This window comes from Polyodon spathula, chromosome 5, assembly GCF_017654505.1.
Source record: "Polyodon spathula isolate WHYD16114869_AA chromosome 5, ASM1765450v1, whole genome shotgun sequence".
Lineage (NCBI taxonomy): Eukaryota > Metazoa > Chordata > Actinopteri > Acipenseriformes > Polyodontidae > Polyodon > Polyodon spathula.
Genome location: NC_054538.1, coordinates 66,643,796 through 66,664,888, shown reverse-complemented (window position 1 = coordinate 66,664,888; position 21,093 = coordinate 66,643,796). Strand labels below are relative to the sequence as shown.

At 40.0% G+C, this 21,093-nt stretch overlaps 1 protein-coding gene across 1 annotated transcript in view; it reads left to right on the top strand.

The window, feature by feature from the left end:
- Nucleotides 1-21,093, top strand: part of LOC121316191 (MAM domain-containing glycosylphosphatidylinositol anchor protein 1) — a 174,657-nt gene that overhangs the window by 54,212 nt on the left and 99,352 nt on the right. Inside the window, exon 5 of the mRNA XM_041251079.1 lies at nucleotides 19,821-20,017. Coding sequence (XP_041107013.1) covers nucleotides 19,821-20,017 — 197 coding nt within the window. The remainder of the gene's footprint in view (nucleotides 1-19,820; nucleotides 20,018-21,093) is intronic.

Sequence of the window (21,093 nt, the reverse complement as noted above, 5' to 3'; positions counted from 1 at the left end):
ACTAGTTTCCCTTGTTCAGGGTGCTCACTGGCACAGACAGCTAAATTCTACTTAGGGGCCTGGTTCTCAAAACTTGCCTGACTACTTCTAGAGTACATTGCTGTTGAGCCAAAAAAGTATGTTGATATTGAGCCAAATTTGTGATATAGAATAGATTTGGCCATTTATAAATTTTATAATAAATTGATATGAATACTATATATATATATATATATATATATATATATATATATATATATATATATATATATATATATATATATATATATATATAGTAACAGAACTAAAAAGATTTGGACTTTTAACTAAGCTGAAAGTTGAAAATCAGGTAAGTCCTGTAAAACTATGGGGCTGCAAACTGGAGTTTGGTGGAGCGAAACATCTACTGCTGAGATGGACTTGGTCCAGAGACCTGATGCACAATACCCTCTGTACAGACTTGTGTGTACTGAAACACTAGCAGCTCCCCAGCAGTGGAGAGGTGATTATGCACACATGATGGAGCTGAAGGTAGTTCCAATAGAAAAAAAAAACAAGTACTCAATAAACAGATGTACGGACACCTCTATAGAACATGTACACTGCAAACGACAGATATATTGTGGCTAAAACCACTTTGCCTTTAAAGTTTTTCTGTTGAATCTAATGTGGCTGTAATGTCGCTGTTAAAGGGAAAGTACATATATGCTTTAATGGTAACACTTTAAGTGTCTCTGAATGCAGTGTAATTACATTGTAATTACATGTGTAGTTACTTCGTAGTTACATAGTGAATACCCAATCCCATGTGTACATAATGTAATTGTAAAAGACGGTAGCAACAGCCAACATTTTTCATCTTGTAATTAAGCATCTTGCTCCATCATTAATACACAAATATATGTGTTACTATTGTATAATTACAATGTTATCACAATACAGCTTGAGACACGTAATATGTGAGCTACTGCTAAAATCAATGGCATCATTTCAGTCAGCAATGTTTCCTAGCTCCCTTAATAAAAAGTTGTAGCTCTTAGAGTCTGTTAGTTGTAATTTAATAACATGTTGTTAATTTGATTAATCTCACCTAAGCCACAATAAACATATTAAAACAGCTCACTAAAATATAAGATAGAAGACAGCTTGTTTAGTAAACCCCTTAATGTAAACTGCAGCAGCTGTCTCTAGTGTTATTTTTAGCACTTGAGTGGAATAAATTAAAGTTATCATGCTGCTAAGTTTTCAGGAGGAATGTGTGATACTACAGTTGTATAACATAGTCATGTTCATTGTTTAATCAACTTAAAACATGCATGATTATGTAGTTAAGAACAGTGAGTTTAGATCCCTGCCATCCAGATAAACATCTCTCCACTGCTTATTTAAACAACGTTTCTGATGGAGTCCAGAGAAGCATTGTGTTAAAGGTGGCATGAGGCGGGAGGCTGATGGGCCCATGTTTTGTAAGCACACAGTGGAGTAGAAGACCAGTAAGCAGGTGAGGAGTTTTTTTATCATTCACCTCTATGAAAATCACTCTGAGATCCTGTCCATAAATTTGGAACTTCTGGACTTGATTGAGGTAATGCCTTTTTTTTTTTTACTGGTCTTTCTTTCAGCTCCCTCAGTAAACTTCAGCTGGTTCAAAATGTTGCTGCCCGAGTGCTCAAAAAAACACATGTAAACCAGCACCTCTCCCCTTCTTTGGATTCCAGCGCAATCTAGAATTGATTTTAAAGTTATGCTTTTAACCTACAAGGCCATCAAGACCCTTCATACATTTCAAACCCACTGCTACCCTACCAGTCTTCTATCTCTTCGTTCTTCGAACCTGGGTGTGCTGTGTGAGACCAGTTTAGTTTTTTAAAACGCTTTGGAATGAGCTTCGTTATGAAAGGCACTATTCAAGTGAAAAGTTGTTGTATCTCTTCTAAATAATTGAGATCAGGGACAGAGCTAGAGAGCTGAGAATGGAGTGTTTAGACTGGTGAACATTATTAAGGTGTAGGGTAAGGACAGTGCTGGAGAGGTGAGAATGGAGTGTTTTAGTGCTTGTGTGAGAGGGAAGGGAAGTGATGAAATTACCAATGCAGTAGTTTTGGGTGAATCACACAGTGTATTTACAATAAGTCACACGAGTGCTCATGGTACACACACATACACACACACTTTTTTTTACATTTATTCACAGTCAGTGTTATTGGTCTTGGTAGACCATAGCTGTCTGTCTTGCCTCTGTGGTGCTTTGTTTACTCGCTCTGGTCACTGGGTCTTCATCTCCCCAGCTCCTCTTCTCAATCCTGTAAGTTCCAGTGTATCCAGAGAAAAGAACACAATGACATCTGCTCTCTGTGTGTTTCCAGCACCTGTCCAAAATCTGACCTCTGCCAGGGAACTCCCGCTACTCAACACTGTTCCCCTTACAGCAAACAGCTATTTGGATATGCGTGTGACCTTACCCGGTTGTGGTATTGGTGTGACCCAAAACACCTGTGCTTCTGACCTTCCCAAGATGGCCGTCATAACCAGAACCTATGCTTAAGACATGCTGCATCTTTGTGGTCACACGAGTAGCTCCCTTTAGTGCCTCCACTTGTCGGGAAGCCAGATTTCACTCCTTTTACCTGTCCTTTTACAAGGCTTAGAGAAATCTGGGCTGATGCAGGGGCCTGGGTAAAACATTTTTTAACATATCGAAGGCCCCCTGACAGTCTGTGATCCACCTTACTTTCTCTGCTGCACTTTTCTTGGTCAGGTCAGTAAGGAGGGATGCCATTGACGCAAAGTCAGGAATAAACTGCATGTAATACCGTGCTAATCTTAATACTGACCTGACCTGATGTTTTGTCTTGGGAATGTGGACATCTAACAGTGTTTGTACTTTATTTACACACTATCCTCCTTCCCAAGACATATTCCTCTTTTCCAAATGAGCACTTACCCAGATTAGCCATGAGACCTGGTTTTCTTATGGATGTCAGTACTGCTGTCAGCCTCTATAAGTGCTCCGCCCATGTCACGCTATAGAGCACTGCGTCATCTTTGTTTGGCGCCGCGTACTCCCTGTGAGGCTGGAGTATCATGGACGTAAGTAGTTGAAAGGTTTCTGGCGCTCTGTGTAGACCAAAGGGCATAGTGCGGAATTGGAAAACACCCTGTGGAGTGGACAAAGGTGTCTTCTCGCGGGAAGTTAGTGTCAATGGTATTTGCCAATAACCTTTAGTCAGATCGAGTGTGACTATAAACCATGCTGATCCCAGTTGATCCAACAGATCATCTACCCAGGGCATGGGGTATGCGTTGAACTTAGAGAGGGAATTAACCGTCCTAAAATTGACACAGAAGCAAATGGCTCCAACTGGTTTGGTAATCACCACCGCACTGCATCACTCGCTTCTCCAAGCTCTAACATATCCTCCACGTCCCTCTTTATGATATCTCTCTCTGTCGTTCTGGTACCCGACATGTTCTTTCTCTCACCCTCATCTCTGGTTTTGTGATTTATTGCATGTTCGATTAAATTTGTTCTACCTGATTCCTTTGAAAAAACATCAGCAAATGAGTTTATTAACGTTTTGAGATCTCTTTTCTGTCCATGGTTTAGATTCTCTCCCCATGTCTATTTGCTGCTCAGTGGACGTACAGGGACCTTAATCAGCCTCAGAGGGGAGACGGGAGATGAACAATGTCTCTCTCTGTCTTAACAGATTGATATGATAAATTTGCTTGGCCTGGCATCTCTCAGGCTGCCGAACTTCATAGTTTACAGTTCCAATTTTTTGGATCACCTCAAAGGGCCCCTGCCATTTGGCAAATAGTTTACATTCCGACATGGGGAAAAGCAGTAACACCCAGTTGCCCGATTGGAATGACTGAATTCAAGCGTTTTGGTTATAACTTCACTCTTCAGCCTGTTGGGACATTTGTAAATTTTCCTGCACCATTTCCAGGCAGTTCTGTAATTTGAGCACGTATCTACAATATTGCGAGCTCGATTTTGATTTGATTCCCACCCTTCTTTCACCAAATCCAGAATACCCCTGGGCTGTCTCCCACAGAGCAACTCAAATGGGGAGAAGGCAGTGGAGGATTGGGGTACCTCTCTTACAGCAATCAGCAGGAAGGGAAGCATTTTAACCCAATTCTTTTTATCTTTTTCTAGAAAGCAGTTTAGCATCTGTTTTAGGGTCTTATTAAAATGCTCTACCAAACTGTCTATCTGAGAGTGGTACACCGATGTTCTAATTAGTGTATTTTGAGCAACTTGCTGTGAACAAGTTGGCTTGGGGGTGACGTCAGACCAGGAAGGGAATGGAGACAGTATTGCGATGCACATATTTAATAAATTATAAGAATAAACACTAGACAGAACACCAGCGCATTAACATAATAGCTGGTGTAAGGGCCAAAACAAAAGGACTATACAAAACACTCAAGGAGGACAAATGGCACAACACAGAACAGAAAAAACACTCACCACATACATCTAACACCAACATTACCTCTAACACACTGACCGTTTCACCACCCATGATCACCTTATTTACACACCTGTAGTTAGAGCCTTAATTATTTAAACATTTATTCAATTGACGGCTCCAGCCACATTCACATGTGTGTTTTCAGGGAGGATTTTAACTCTGTCCCTGCCACCCAATACTTTCCAGATGTACAACCCCATGCCTGGGCAGGGCTCTCACCCTACCACACTTGCACATTTGCTGAATGCACTCTGACATAAACAAAGTACCTTGGTCAGTGAGTATACTTTTCGATATGCCTAAGCAAGAAAACATTTTTACAAGTTTGTCTGCCACGGCATGTGCACTAAAACTGTGCATAGAAACAGCTTCAGGGTAATGAGTGGGATAGTGGCACATTAACTAAAATGAACCGGTACCCTGAGTCTGTACTTTTCCTTTTGCGGCCGTTAATTGGCATTCCGAACATGATGCCACATATTTCCATATATCCCCATAGATCTCAAGCCAATAAAATGTGGCTAGGATCCTTTCCTCAGTCTTTGCGTGGCCTAGGTGCCCTGCATACGGAATGCCATGGGCCAGCCTGAGCACCTCTGTCTGACAAGACTGTGGAATCAGTAACTGATGTGCCACCTGCTGTGCCTGACACTTGGGATACCCGATACAACAACTGATTGCTTATGGCTTAATACGGATACATGAGAGGGGTCGAATTGTCCACCATCCTCCCTTCCACTGACCGGGCCTGTTCTCTCAACACTTGTATTGAGAGAGCCATGTTGTTTGGAACCAGGTAGCAACCATCTCTAAGGAAGTGAGTGTCAGTGACGAAAGCACTAAAGAGCCATATTTGATTGTACATTTGACCTAAACCAGTTGCGATTTTAGCGTAACCTGAAACACTTGTGCATCCGACCTTCCCAAGATGGTGGCTACAACCGGATCCTATGCCTAAGGCACGATTTAACTTGGTGAGGTAACGTGAGTAGCTCCCTTTAGTGCCTCCACCTATTGCAAGGCCAGATTTCACTTTTACCTGTCTTCACCCCACCACGGCTTGTCATTAAGAATTCTCATGAAACTGTGTACTTTGTTGATATAAACTAGTGAATGTAATTTCTTGAAAACCAAACAAACTAAGGTTCTCCAGCATACTGTAGAAACCTCTTGTTTTGCTCAAATATGAAAAACCCCAAGGAACCTGCAAGGCAGTTTGAATGGATTTCTACAGCTATTCATCAGGGAAACCGTTACTTTCAATCTGCTAATTAGTTCTTGATAAATGTGGTTACAAAAATAACACACATTTGCTTCTTAAGAAAAGATCTACACCAACTTATTTTTTTTTTTTTGGTTCGATGTTAAATAGATTTAGTTTATTAACACCAGTGTTTGTACCTCTTGAAAATCAGTAGCCAGAGAGTATACAACTACACACATTCTCCTTTGTGTTAAAGTCTCCTGGGACTATAAACCCAACTACAAATATGCTACCAGATTAATACTGCAGAGGAAATCCTTTTGTACACAGCCCCTACAAGAGCCCTATAAAAGCTAAGTCTGGTCCAATTAATCCGGCTATCTGTGTTTATGCAGTAAAAAAGCAATTTGATTCACAAAAGATTTATCTGCTTTGGTTTAATATCCTCAGCCACTTTAACAATACACATGTATGACTGTTTGAAGATTCAGCTGATAAAAACAAAACAAAAAAACATTGATGGAACAGTTTTGTGTTTTTGAACAGTTTGAATCACTTATCCTCAGACAAGCAGGATCAAAATCAAAGAAACCATCCATTCTGCATCAAATATTATGGTCCTTAAAGGGTATATAAGGACCATTTTATTTTATTGTGTTACATTTTCCCATGTGTTGCTACAACTGTTTAAGTAAGGTGTGTGTATTTTTTTAATTTTTTTCTTTTTACATTTTGACCACTTTTTAAATGTTTTTAATTGCATTCCCTGCCTCGAGATGGCTTCACATGTACCTACATGGACTTCTCAGAACTATATTTCCTATCATCCTCCTGCTCATTGTTAAATCCATCTCAGTTGCATATGTGAGCAGGAAGATGATGGGAAATGTAGTTCTGGAATTTTAAATAGGCAGTTGCTGTTACAGATTCATATGCAAAAAAATAAACAACACAGAAAACTATTTGTGTTATATTTTAATGCATACATTTAATATAAACCACATATAGTGTCCTGGAAAAAGTGTTGGACATCTATCCAACCGTACACATTTGGTCCTTTGTTGGTCTAGCATGGGTGACACTGGAAAGCTGTCAAGATGTTTCCTCCACTGCATAATTCATCTCCATTCTTCAGTGCACCTGTCTGACAATCCGGTTCAGTACTCCCTCTGGTAGAGATGTTCTTAGGAGGGTATAGTCTGGCAGCTTGGGATATTTCTGATCTACCTAATTTACAGTAGCTCCCGACTATCACACCTTGTTCGAAGTCAGCTCTGTCCCTCAAGATTTTGGCTGTGGCTTTTATATCTGCAACCATCTGAGATTTGCATATCAGCAACACCAAATGTGGTGTACTGCATAAGATGCTCCAAATCATGGGTGGTCAGATGCTTTTTTCAGGACGCTATATATACAACAGCCTGCCACATTGTTTTATTTTCTAATTTGTCATGTTTATCTCAGAGTTTAATGAACTTAAAAACCATTTACTTTATAAAAGAAATATCTTAAAACAAGTTTGTGTTTTGCTCTTTCTTGAATTATCTTTTGCTTTTTATTCTGGGAAACACGAATTTCATTTCACTTTTTTCTTGCTCACTTTCTCCTGTAGTCTCCATAGTTGCTATAAATGGAATGCTTTTTTTTATCAACAGTTTCAACAGTAATGGCATCATCTACTACAACAGAGTAATCTGATTGTTTATAAATCCTGTGACAACATATAATAAGAGCACCAATATCAAACATCAATTTAAATGTTGGTTATCTGTTGTTATATCTCATATTATACACAACCTTTACAACCAATCAGATCACTGCGTTGCTGTAGGCTATGTCATGATACATTATGGCTTTTGCTTCCTGTAATAGATGGAACTACAGCAGCCATGGAGACTACAGCAGATGAGAGTAAAAAGCACAGATGTCTGGATTTATTGAAGTATCCGAGAATCAAGCAAAACCATAAGTAAGAGTACAAAAAACATGTTTACCTCCTGGCACATTACATTTACAAACACATTATCACAACAATACTAGAATCCTGCATTGGGTCTGTTACCTACAGGTGCCCGGTGGTGACCTGCAAAGTGTGTCGGGTTCAATTCGGAATGTGAACTTTTTCGCAGATTGCAGTTCGAGAGTGGGTCAGGTCTTAATTTGAATCACCAAAAACGTTTTCTGTCCTTTCAGCGTACTCATCTGTAACCATTTCCCAAATTAGAAGGTAAATGTACTGCTATTTCCTGCTCTAATGCAGGAGACGATTAGGGAGGAGTCAGCTGGCTAAGCAATGTTCTCAGTTTGTTTTTCCACTTGTTTGTACCACTTGCAGGGTTTATGTCATGCAGTGGATAATAGTTGGAGAGGTAAATCAGAAGTGTGGAATTCTTTTTGAATGAGAGCAAAGGAAAATAATGAACGTGACTGGATTCCTTGTTTTTCTGTAGGACAGCCACAAAACATTCAAAGCACAGGTGTAGCTCCCTTTCAGCTGGAGGCACAAAAGGAATAGACATGTGTTATAGTAAATTAAGTAGAGATAGTTAATATGTTACTATGTTAAAATATATCCAGACCACTAGAGCGAGTTACCACGCTGTATAGCTTATTGTATAAACTTAATCTGTGGAGAATGGTAGAGATAGAGTCATTTGACGCAGACAGTAGGTAAAGGACAAACACTTGCAGGTTCGGGTCGAGTTGCATGTCTTATTAAAGCGGGTCGGGTCGTGGGTAAGAAGATGGTGTTGCAGCGGGTTGCGGGTCCGGGTCGGAAGCGGGTCATAAAAATCGGACCCGCGCAGGACTGTGCTTTGGGGTGTGGAAGTAGCCTGGCTGGTATTGTATCTTTAAGATGACTTCATTAGTCATAGGGCTTCTTTCCTGAGCTCAGTTGTTCTGTTTGGATTTCCATGTATCTAGTTGTGTAAATATGCACCACAGGGCTTGTTTTATTGTTAACAGCAGTGTAGCTTTCCAGGACACTCTTCTGATCTAGATGTTTTAATGTAAAGGGGATTTTTTTTTCTTCTTCAGCTAAGACAAATTGAAATCAATCAGTAGATGTGAAATTATTCTTTTCCCAGGAGAAGCGCTTCTGATTATCTTGTTTTCAAGAGAGCCCAGCGGGACACTCTGGCAGTTAACACAGATCAAGGCATGCAGCGCAAACAATACTTAATTTATAATCAGTTACAAGACGCTATCAGTGCACTCCTCACATTGGTGGACAATTATATCAATGCTGATATTCACTCTTGTTTCTTGACAGGACAGTGCAAGGGCATTCCCCAGGGTATTTGATCCATGTTCACAAAGACATTTTCTTTTTTGATTAATATTGACATCTTCATGATCTGTAAATAGAACTATCAATAAAACACATACAAAGCATAATATGAAGAGGATAAGTCATTTATCATTCACATTACATTCTGTAATTGTATTTGAGGTTCTGGTTATTATAAAGGTATCTGTCTGTTATCATTAAGGCAGAGGGAACAATTATCATGTATTTGTTGATAGTATGAAAACTGGTTAATGCATATTCATGACTAACTAAAGCTTCCCTTCAAACACAATTTTATTTGGAATATTTTCTTTGGTACATTAAAAATGCTAGATTAGGAATTTGTTCAAATGTCTAATATTTTGAAACGCCTCAAACAGGAAAGAAAAAAATACACAAACACTTTGTATTCATATAGTATTATCTTTATAAAAGGCTGCAAACGGCATTGTAATTCTAACCACAAGCCTTCATACCCATGAAGGGTGCTTTGACAAATACTGCTTCTGTTTGCAGGAGTGGGACCAGCTTCTTTTTGCTTGATTTATGGGGCAAGACACAGGCAATCTAAACTGTGAGCTTGTTTTTTAACAAATGGGTGGGGCATCATTCACAAGCACATTCCATTCGCACATTATGATGCTCTATTGCAATTGGTTCTATAAGAATGTTTTATTTATTTTAAAATCTAGATTTGTGCATTAAAGTAACTGTGTGATTCCACTATAGCAAAGTGGCCTGTGCAGATTCAAGCAGTGGCACTCTCGCCTGTCTACGGATGCTGTTTCACAGTGAGCTGCTTTATAAAGACGTTCCATTATAGTTCTGGTAGATCTGCTGTATTACTGTTTATCCAGGATCAAGTCTAGATAACTCAGCAGACGAGTCTGTTTTACACAAAACATCTGCATAATCAATCATGCACGCAGTTCAGTTTGTGTAACCAATCTTAATCAAACCTCATATTGATATTTCCTACTGTGTCAGTTCAGGTAATCAATTCGTATTTTAGCCTGAATCTAAACAAATAAGTCAAAAACCGAACTCTATGCATAGATCCAACATCACTGGGCTTAGTTTTCTAAACTTTATTTTTTTCCTGTTATTTTTTTTAATTTTGCAGGCTTGCCTGTGTCAGATCTCAGGAGCAAAGCAGAATTGGACCTGGTCAGTACTTGGATGGGAGATCTCCAGTACAGTAGATACTGTCGGTGCCGCTTTAAAGGGATGTAAAAATATCCCCACTAAGCGGCTTTCCCAATTAAACAAGAGGCAGCTGAGACGACCTTAGTCACACTTTTTTATTTCTACATGAAATGAAAAATAATGAAATCTTATCACAAGACAAGGTACCAGAGATGTTGACTCGCCAACTTTCTTTGCCACAGCAGCCTGAGAAACCACAGGAGACTCCAGCAGCTCCTTCAAGAGCTCAACCTGGTTTACCCAATTTACACAACTCACAGCGTACTCACTGCACTGTGCTACGCTAAGCTGTCTTGCTCTGAAAAGCAATCTTCATTCATCATTTGAAAATACTGTATTCCAGTTAAATGAAGCGCTCTCCAAATTAAACAACATAAACAGCATTGGGAAGAACCATCTCCCTGAGTTGTAGCCCACAGCTAGTGCTGTCAGCAGGGGGCGCTCTGCGACAGATCTCACCCAGATCCCCATGCGCTGCATTGTTTTATAGAATACTGTTCTGTAGGAGGTGTCCTCCTTCAGCTGAGGTATTAAACATACCTAGAAACTTGAGAGTGTTCATCCACGATTTAGCAGTTTTGGGAAGTACCTTGATAACCTTGTCTGTACAATAGCACACTCTCCTGTGGTTGAGGCTCTTACCTTCCTGACATGGCCAACTACCCGATGATAATGCCCCATAACCTGGATATTATTGCTGTTGTCCCATGGCATAATTCTTTCAGAGGAGGAATCTTCTTAACTCCGAGGCCCTGGGCAAACTCCAGCACAACTTGCTAAGTGTATCTTTAGTGGGAATTGAGCCCAGGACCACCTGCACCAAAAACCAACAGTCTTACCAAAGACACTGCTCTGAGAACAGTTTTTATATAGTCAATGTGAATGGGTTTGGCTATGAAGTTTCCTCCTGATTATGACAGTACTTTCATCACAATACAGCTGGAGTTCTTTACAACCAGGGTTCTGTCACTCATTTCTCAGGTCTTCTGGAAACTATATTAACCGGTTTATGAACTCCAAGGTAAAGAAAGTGTGTACATTCCTTTATTTAAAAAGCATTCTTACCTTGTAAGCTGGTTACCATGCATTGATATGGTAAATATACTTTCTAATCACTTTGTGTAAAAATTACTGCTGTCAGAAAGAGGAGAAAAGTCCACATTTATCTAATCTAAAGTGAATAAAACATGTAACTTATGCAAAAAAAATAAAAGCTGTCCTTTCAATTACTGGAAAAATGAAGGTAAATTATATACAATACAACTTGAAGTAAATCGCTTGAATATAATATACAATAACTACTCATTGACTCTTCACCATAACATGGAGCACTCACTGATATTATTCAATATTATTGTTCCTGAACAGAATATATAGTAATAAGGATTTCAATTCGGCAGAATACAACAAACCTGAATAAAAGATCTGCAGATCCAAGTTATAGACCTGAAGCAAAGCAAATAATAACACTGTACACTCAGTCCTTTTTTTGTGAAGCCAAGTTACCAGATAGTACTTGGTCACCAGTTCTGTTCCAGCCCATGCATTGAGCATGAACCACCCTTTCTCATAGCAGGATATGGAAGGAGCAGTTGAGCCTCAAGTCTGCCCTGAACTAGAGGGCGCACCCTTTCTTTTAGAGTGAGGGAGAGTGCAACATAGCCTCCATGCTAGAGGAAGCAGCCTTCCACTTAGGGGTGAGGGAGGGAGCAGTTCCCCATGCCTCAAACCTGCCTAGGACTGGAGGTCAGATCCTGTACTGGCCGACTTTACTGTGCTGGTTCAATGTAACCCAACATTCCTTTTGTTTAATTTGAAGAAAGGAGTCATTCAGTCCTGTTGCAATGACTGATATGCTAGAAGAAAGGATAGGGAAGAAAGTGAGAGGGACTTGTAGGGACCGTCAGTAATTGAGCCTCAGAATGAGTTCACATGCCTATCTGTGAGCCTGCTGATGGGAAGAGCCTGCAGCGCTGTGTTTGTGTGAGGTTCAGAGAGGGCAAAGAAATGGAGAAGTTACTGACATTTAACAAATTACAATAAATAATCAAAAATCTTAGAAATTATGAGAAAAATTGTTTGTGTTTCTGGTTTGTAGTCTTGTCTGATGAAATCCTTGATGATCTCACACTAGAAGAGAATGAACACCCTTGTGGAAGAACACAGCAAACCATCACTCCACTAAAAGAAATCCGTTCTCACGCACAGACCTGTAATTTATTTCACATGTCAGCAGTGAGAAGTTCAGGGAGATTTGCATCGCATTTCACTTAAACCTTAGACTGCAGGCCAAGATTAAAAAGAGCTAATAGTCCAGAATGTAAATACTAACAAGTGCAGTGTGTTCGTTTAGGATTAGTGCAGTTAGTCAGAGAACATGATGCATCTGCACAGCATCCTCACTCCTCACTGGCACTGCCTCCAGAACTCTGACACTGTTTCCTTTTTAAAGATCAGATATATCTGTACTGAGCTTCTTGTTGGTCCAAAATGATGGTGCATAGCATAAATAATCCTAGGAATGTTTTAAAATCTACATTCTGAAATTAATTAGGGTTTTGGATTGCTTTAAAGACTTATTTTTTACAGTTTAGCCTCTGCAACCTTTTGGGCCGTTAGTTTTCATGTGGTTTGAGGTGCCTTGACACAAAAACCGATTTGAAAGTTGAAATGTGTTGTTTTTTTTGTTGTTCACCCAACATCTTACATTACCAGTGTAATGAACTCTCTCTGGCTAGCTGGTTATAAGCAAAATGAGTCTGAAATCTCTTTTAGAGCAGCAGGTAGCTAGCCTTTGAACAATTAGTGTTGGGTTTTAGGAAATCATCCTTTACTCTTCTAAACTGATCTGTGTAGGTTAGTAATCCCTGGGGATAGTTAAATACACCAGAGCCTGGTCAGCATAATGTTTGAGCTAAGAGGAAACTGTTAGTTTAAGAGGAATTATTTAATAGAGAAATGTTAAAGTTATCCTCAACGTTCACGGTAGGGGTGTAGTGTAGAAATGTAATATATAATTGACTCATTGATGGAGAGAGAGGGGGAGGGGGTAAGGAAGAGGGAGAGAGGAAAACATTGATGATTATCAATAATATTCAGGGTGTGGAATATACATACATATCTATAAAGCATGCATGACTTAAAAAAATACTACTATTTAACTGTAGTGCAATGTATTAAACCATGAATCTCAGCCAATTATTATTATTATTATTATTATTATTATTATTATCTATAATAATAATAATCGTCTGCGGGCAGAGGTCCCTTATCCAGGGCAACATTTAAACAATATCTGTTATTTGAAATAAACAAAATGTTTTACAAATCTTGTTCAGAACTGAATTTCTTTAGAAGAGTAATACTTGAAATTATATTAAAATACATGTAATGGAGCATATCAAAGTTTCAAAGCACGTTAAAATGTAATATATATATATATATATATATATATATATATATATATAGTGCCTTGCAAAAGTATTCAGACCCCTGACCAATTCTCTCATATTACTGAATTACAAATGGTACATTAAAATTTTGTTCTGTTTTGATATTTTATTTTAAAACACTTAAACTCAAAATCAACTCCTTCCACTCCTGATTACTGATCCAACTGTGCTCACTGGGATATCCAAACACTTGGATATTATTTTGTACCCTTTCCCTAATCTATGCATTTGTATTACTTTATCTCTAACTTCTGTAGAATGCTCTTTGGTCTTCATTTTCCTTCAGATTCACAGCCTTACCAATGATCCTTCAACAGTGGGGTTTATCCAGAAAATGTGACAGCAACTTTAATGGTTCACAGGTGGAGGCCAGTGGTAAGGTAATTGTGTCCTCGTTAGGGCAATTTCTTTCATCGGTGCAAACAGGGAGCTTCCACAGCACAGGGGTTGAATACTTATGCAAGAAAGATATTTCAATTTTTTATTTTTCTTAAAAATATTTCCCAACATAAAACCAATGTCACCTTACAATAATTGATTCTGAGTTTCAGTGTTTAAAAATAAAATATCAAACAGAACGAAATTTCAATGTACCATTTGTAATTCGGTAATATGAGAGAATTGGTCAGGGGTCTGAATACTTTTGCAAACCACTGTATATATGCTTGAATTGTGAAAAAAATAATGTATTAATTTTACAGATCATTGTTTTTATTATTGTTTTTTATCCTCTCAAAAATGAATGGTCACGATCATTCTTTAAAACAGGCTTCAATGAACTAAAGAAACATATTAATCAAACATGAAACACAAAATATTTTAAGCATAATTCAGCTATACAGTATGTTTGTGTACCTAGTGCATATAAGTGACTTTGCCTGAATATGAAATTAGAAAATAAGTTTGAGAATTCCTTGCAAATTAAATAATATCATATTTAAGTCAGGATCAATGCAATGGTCAATGCAAGGTCCACATAATGATACGTGTGTGTGTGTGTGTGTGTGTGTGTGTGTGTGTGTGTGTGGTGTGTGTGTGTGTGTGTGTGTGTGTGTGTGTGTGTGTGTGTGTGTGTGTGTGTGTGTGTGTGTGTGTGTGTGTGTGTGTGTGTGTGTGTGTGTGGTGTGTGTGTGTGTGTGTGTGCATTGTGAGGAGTGCAGGAGACAGCAGCAGTTAACAGCCACAGTGTTTTTTTGAGTGAGCACTGGGAAACCTGTCAAATTCACAATTATACAGAAAGAAAACCTGGCATTGGAAAAGCTGGGCATCAGCTAAAAGTTGTATTCCACAGCCCATAATGATTACCTGTCAAAACAATGCAGACTAAAGTATGGTATAGTTATTTGTAAATCTCACTTATCCCAAGTATCGTTCAGTGGAAATGAAGTTGGCATCCGAGGAAACATTTAGCTTCCCATTACATAGACACCTTCACCTTTCCTCTCCTTCACCGAGCTGTGCTAATATGAGCGGAGGGACTGCGATGGAGGGAGACAGTGTTGTCTAGTGATTAGAGCTGAGGGGCTGGAAGGAAGGCAGTGTGGAAGGACTGGGAAGCAGGCAGTGGTTACAGCTGAGTGACTTGCGAGGGATGCAGTGTGATCTAGTGGTTAGAGCTGAGAGATAGGAAGGGAGGCAGTGTGGAAGGACTAGGAAGCAGGCAGTGGTTACAGCTGAGTGACTTGCGAGGGATGCAGTGTGATCTAGTGGTTAGAGCTGAGAGATAGGAAGGGAGGCAGTGTGGAAGGACTGGGAAGCAGGCAGTGGTTACAGCTGAGTGACTTGTGAGGGATGCAGTGTGATCTAGTGGTTAGAGCTGAGAAATAGGAAGGGAGGCAGTGTGGTCTAGTGGGTAGAGATGAGGGACTGGGATGAAGGAAGTATGTTCTAGTGCAATGGTAGTGACAGGCTTGTAATTGGAACACACTGGCAGTAACAGTGCTCCCTCAATCTCACCATCGTAATGTATTATATCTGTTTGTACCACTGAATCACGGAGAAATTAGAAATTATGATGCTCCAGACTGTGACTAAAATGGTTGCAACTACAAAAATGGTTTTTACATGGATAGGCACAAAAATGCTGCCTGTCCCTTTAAAAGCATATATTAATGAGACATAACATGTGTGAGTGCTGTTTAAATTCCCTGTAATGCAGCAAAAAGCTCAATAACTAACAAGTGAAAATGTTATTGTACCAAGCTGAAAAAAGTTTCTAATAAACCAACATTATCTTTCACCAGTCAAATCGTATAGTGCCTAAATTAAGTTTTGACTCATCGTGAACGGTCTCTGTTGCATCTTGAATCTCAGATATAATCGATTTAGTTACATTGTTTACTGTCATGAGCTAATACCATCTCTTCAGCCAAACAAGCAGGCACGGCCAAAGAGTATTGTTACCATAATGAAAAAACATAATGTATCATGAGTTTTGTACTAAAGCAGGGTCAGCTGTTGCAGGGAAAAAAAAAAGTTTATTTGTCAAACTGACCATTTTAATAAATGTGAAAGCAGAACCCACAGAAATAGTTGGGACTATAATTAGGAAGTGTACTGCTGAGAAGACAAAAACAAAAAAATTAGGGGAATAAAAAACGAAATGTACAGCCACTTGATTGCAGTAAAAATAAGTTGACTGTGTTACATGCTGTCAGATCAGATTTCACTAACACTGAGCATGGGAGCTGCAACATGCTATTTCCACATTACAACACTTGCACAATATTTAAAATATAAACATGCTGAGTTAATTGCAGTCAGCTGCATAGATTAAACATTCAGCAGAATGAGGCAACAAACAAGTGGGTACAGACACTAAGGAGTGTGGAATCGTGGTTAGAGCTGAGTGACTGGGGGAGGCAGTGTGGTATCATGGTTAGAGCTGAGTGACTGGGGAGGCAGTGTGGTATCGTGGTGGGAGCTGAGGGACTGGGGGAGGCAGTGTGGTGTAGTGGTTAGAGCTGGGAGTAAGGGAGGCAGTGTGGTATCGTGGTTAGAGCTGAGTGACTGGAAGTAAGGGAGGCAGTGTGGTATTGTGGTTAGAGCTGAGTGACTGGAAGTAAGGGAGGCAGTGTGGTATCATGGTTAGAGCTGAGTGACTGGGGGTGGCAGTGTGGTATCGTGGTGGGAGCTGAGTGACTGGGGGAGGCAGTGTGGTATCGTGGTTAGAGCTGAGTGACTGGGGGGAGGCAGTGTGGTATCGCGGTTAGAGCTGAGAGACTGGGAGTAAGGGAGACAGTGTGGTATCGTGGTTAGAGCTGAGTGACTGGGGGAGGCAGTGTGGTATCGTGGTTAGAGCGGAGTGACTGGGGGAGGCAGTGTGGTGTCGTGGTTAGAGCTGAGTGACTGGGAGTAAGGGAGACAGTCTGGTATCGTGGTGGGAGCTGAGGGATTGGGGGAGGCAGTGTGGTATCGTGGTTAGAACTGAGTGACTGGGAGTAAGGGAGACAGTGTGGTATCGTGGTTAGAGCTGAGGGACTGGGGGAGGCAGTGTGGTATCGTGGTTAGAGCTGAGTGACTGGGGCAGGCAGTGTGGTATCGTGGTGGGAGCTGAGGGACTGGGAGGAAGGTAGGCAGTTTAGTATAGTGGTTAGAGCTGAGTGACGGGGAGGCAGTGTGGTATCGTGTTTAGAGCTGATGGACTGTGAGGAAGGCTGTGGCTTAAACATTAACTTTTCTTTCTCCAATCCCCCACTCAACTCCCTCCATCTCCCTCTCACTCTTTTTCAATTTCAATTTCAAATAAGGTTTATTGGCTTGACAAGTTTATTCAGGTTTTGCAATTACAATCAGGACAAGTTAACAAGAACCCAGAGCATGTTAAAACATGCATGCTATTATACATAATACTGACAATTACAAACATTACGTGCAGCAATGTCCCTCAAGCTGTGACAGGCAGTCACATACTCAGCAGCTGTTTTCTCTACATTTCCTAAAAATAATTGGGAACCTTTTTCATCTTTACATTCGATGAAGTCAATAATCTGACAACTGAATTTGGGAAATAATGTATCCCTTACTGTGATGTTATTGCAGAATCGAGCAAACTCAGGTTCTGTCTCCCCCATTTCACACTGGTTACACAGCCTTCTCTCGTTAATGTTTCCAAATTTTTTGCTTTTTGGTCAGGATTACCCCCTCTCCCTCTTGCCCATCTCACTCTTTATCTATGCCCCTCTCTCCCATTCTCCCTTACCCACTCTCTCTCTCTATCCCTCTGATTATCCCTTTCAATCCCCTTACCCCCTCTACCCATCTGTCAGTTACTCCCCTTCTAACCCCTCTCTCCCTCTTTCTCATTCTCCCTCTACTCTGCTGTCTTTATCCCTCTACCTCTTATTTATTCCTTCTCTCTCCCTCTCACTCATTCTATCCTTCTATCTCTCTTTATCTCGCCCTCTTCCTGCCTTCTTCCCTCTCCCCCTCACCTTTGTCTCCCTCTTTTTTCCTCTCTATCGCTTTATGTCCCTCCCCTCTTCCTCCTTTCTTCCTCTCCCCCCTCTCGCCTCTCCCCTTGCGGTTGTCAATCCCACCGCACACTGCCAGACATGTCCTTGTTAATCCTGATGAAAACTCAGGCTTCTCATTTCTAGTTTGTTAGGTTTCCTGAAAGAAGATAAATTTAATTTCTAAAAGACCACCTGAGGGATTTCTCTGATCTTGTTTAGTTTATTTAATGTTATTGATTGATTGAAATACTTAAACCAGGAACATCACTGAGAGATGAGATCCTGTTCTCTGAGCAGAGCAAAAGCACTCATAATCTTGTACTAAACACAGCCTGGAACAACCAACAAAGACACATGGGCAGAGTGCAGAGGCTTATTATAGATGCTGATTTTAATGAGGATTTGTAAGAAATACTGTACTGTGGGCGTTCTTTAAGAAATTTCTGATTTATTAAAATACTACTTTAAGAATGTGGATTATACGTTTTCACATTGCTGGTTTGAATGACACTGTTTTCATTGTTATTGGTGTTGGAATAATTTTTTGCTTTTGAGATCTTTCACAGAAAATCATAAACCTTATTATTTGATATATTTCACTGTTATGGAGTTTATTGTTGTATTATTAGTAGTGGTACTTGTAGTAGTAGTTGTAAAGAAAATCCATAACTGTGCAATATTAAATAACAATAAAAAATAATATATACCGTTATACAATTTCCAACTCCCCAACTGTGAAAGATCAAATAAAAATGTGATTATTGATTCACAGTGCAATATAAAAAAGTGGAGGATATGGAATGATTGTTTGTGGAACACAGTTTGCTATATAGTTAATGTGTTTACATTCTCCAGCCTGGATTTACAATGGTGGGAAACCCTGCACCCAGACTTGTTATTTTTCTAAAAATCCGAACATGAGCAGTCCACTCGGCCCATGAGTGCCCATCATATAGTTAAGGTTTGGGTTTGGGTTAGGGTTGTCAAGTCGGGTCTTAATAGATCCCAACGATTCACATTACATGCCCGCTCCACTCTCTGCACAGAAGAGCCTCCTACTGTTTGTCCTAAGTCTGTCTCCAATTAACTCCCAACTGTGTCCTCTAGTCCTGGTTTCATTGCTGAGCTTGAAGTATTGGTTCACCTCGGTTATGGGTAAGACTTTCAACAAGTTCCACTTAATACGTCTCTGTTCTACTCTAAGTAAATCCAAGAAAAAGACCCATACAGGACCCTATCATTGTTGCCTGTTCTCTTTGGCAGTTATTCAGTTGAACACATTAGACTAATATCTGGCTGGATAAAAAGACAGACCAGTGATAGTAGATATTGCAACACTGATATTCCAACACTGAAATCTATGTGACTACTGAGCTGTAGCAGGGCTTTGTTGTACACACAGAAACACAGACAGATTCTCAGGTTCTTGTATTGTGTTTTGTTAAAGCATTTGTGCACTGTTGTAGATATGGATTCAAAACACTATGCTGTGTGGTATTGAAATATTACTGCACTCTTCCATTGAAGTATTTCCGCATTGTTGCACACCTGAACACTATTCACACTGTTGTATTACAATGATCTTTCACCTTGTCTTGTGTTGCATTATGGTAATCCTGTATCAATGCACACCTGGACTCTGACTCTACTCAGTGTTTTGTTAAAATATTTCAGCACTCTTGTTTCTTGCATTGATGCTGATGTGAACGCCATGCTTTGTTGTAATAAAGTATTTGTGTTTGGTTGCAGATCTAGACATGCCAACCCTGACCGTTCACCAGACTATCAGTGACGTGCGCGGCAGCTACTACCAGGAGAAGACCGTCTTCCTTCGCTGTACTGTGAACTCCAACCCGCCAGCTCGGTTCATCTGGAAACGAGGCTCTGAGGTCATCACACACAACCAAGACAATGGCGTGGACATTTACGAGCCTCTCTACACACAGGTCAGTGAGGAGGGGGTGCAGGGGACACAACACAAACATTGATACAATACACACTGATACACAATCACAAAAACACTGATACACATTCACACAAACACTGATACAGTACACAATGATACACAATCACACACACACTGATACAGTACACACTGATACACCATCACACACACACACACACTGATACAGTACACACTGATACACAATCACACATTCACTGATACACTGCACACACTGATACACCATCACACACACACTGATACAGTACACACTGATACACAATCACACACTCAGATACATTACACACTGATACAATCACACACTCACTGATACACTGTACACACTGATACACCATCACACACACACTGATACAGTACACACTGATACACAATCACACACACAGTGATAAAATCACATACACACTGATACAGTACACACTTATACACTGATACACAATACACAATAACACACACACTGATACACAGTACACACTGATACACAATCACATGCTAAATCATACTGAGACACGCACACAGCAAAGGGCTCTTCATACGCACTTCCTAAATTTGGGTCGCTTTTACTCCAGACTTTTCATTCCAGACTGTGCAGATTTCAGTAACTCGTGGTACCTTTTACTTTTCTTTTTTCCTCTTATTCTAGCGAACATTAAAGTTTGCCTTTTGAGAATGACAGGATGTGGTGCAGTATGTTTCCTCAGTCTGTCAGCATGGTGTCTCATTAGCTGGCAGACTGGTCCTCTGTGCTAGATTGACATTGAGGCAGGCCCCCAGGTCTGCTGACTGAGGATGGTAAAATAATTTCTCAGCTTGGGAGACAAAACAACGGACTTCTAGAGATGCCCATTGCTCGGTTCAATGGAAAGTTCAATAGAAAGATGAAGGTGAATCACACAGCGTAAGGTTTGGTTTTTTTTAGTTGATTGCGGCAGTGCAACTTTGTCAATTAAAGATAACAAAAAGAAAAAAAAACATGTTATGAAAAGAGATTTTGTTTTAAAGTAAGATGAATGGCAAGTTTCTCAAACCCCAGGGCCACAAGGGGCATGCAATTTCAGCTGT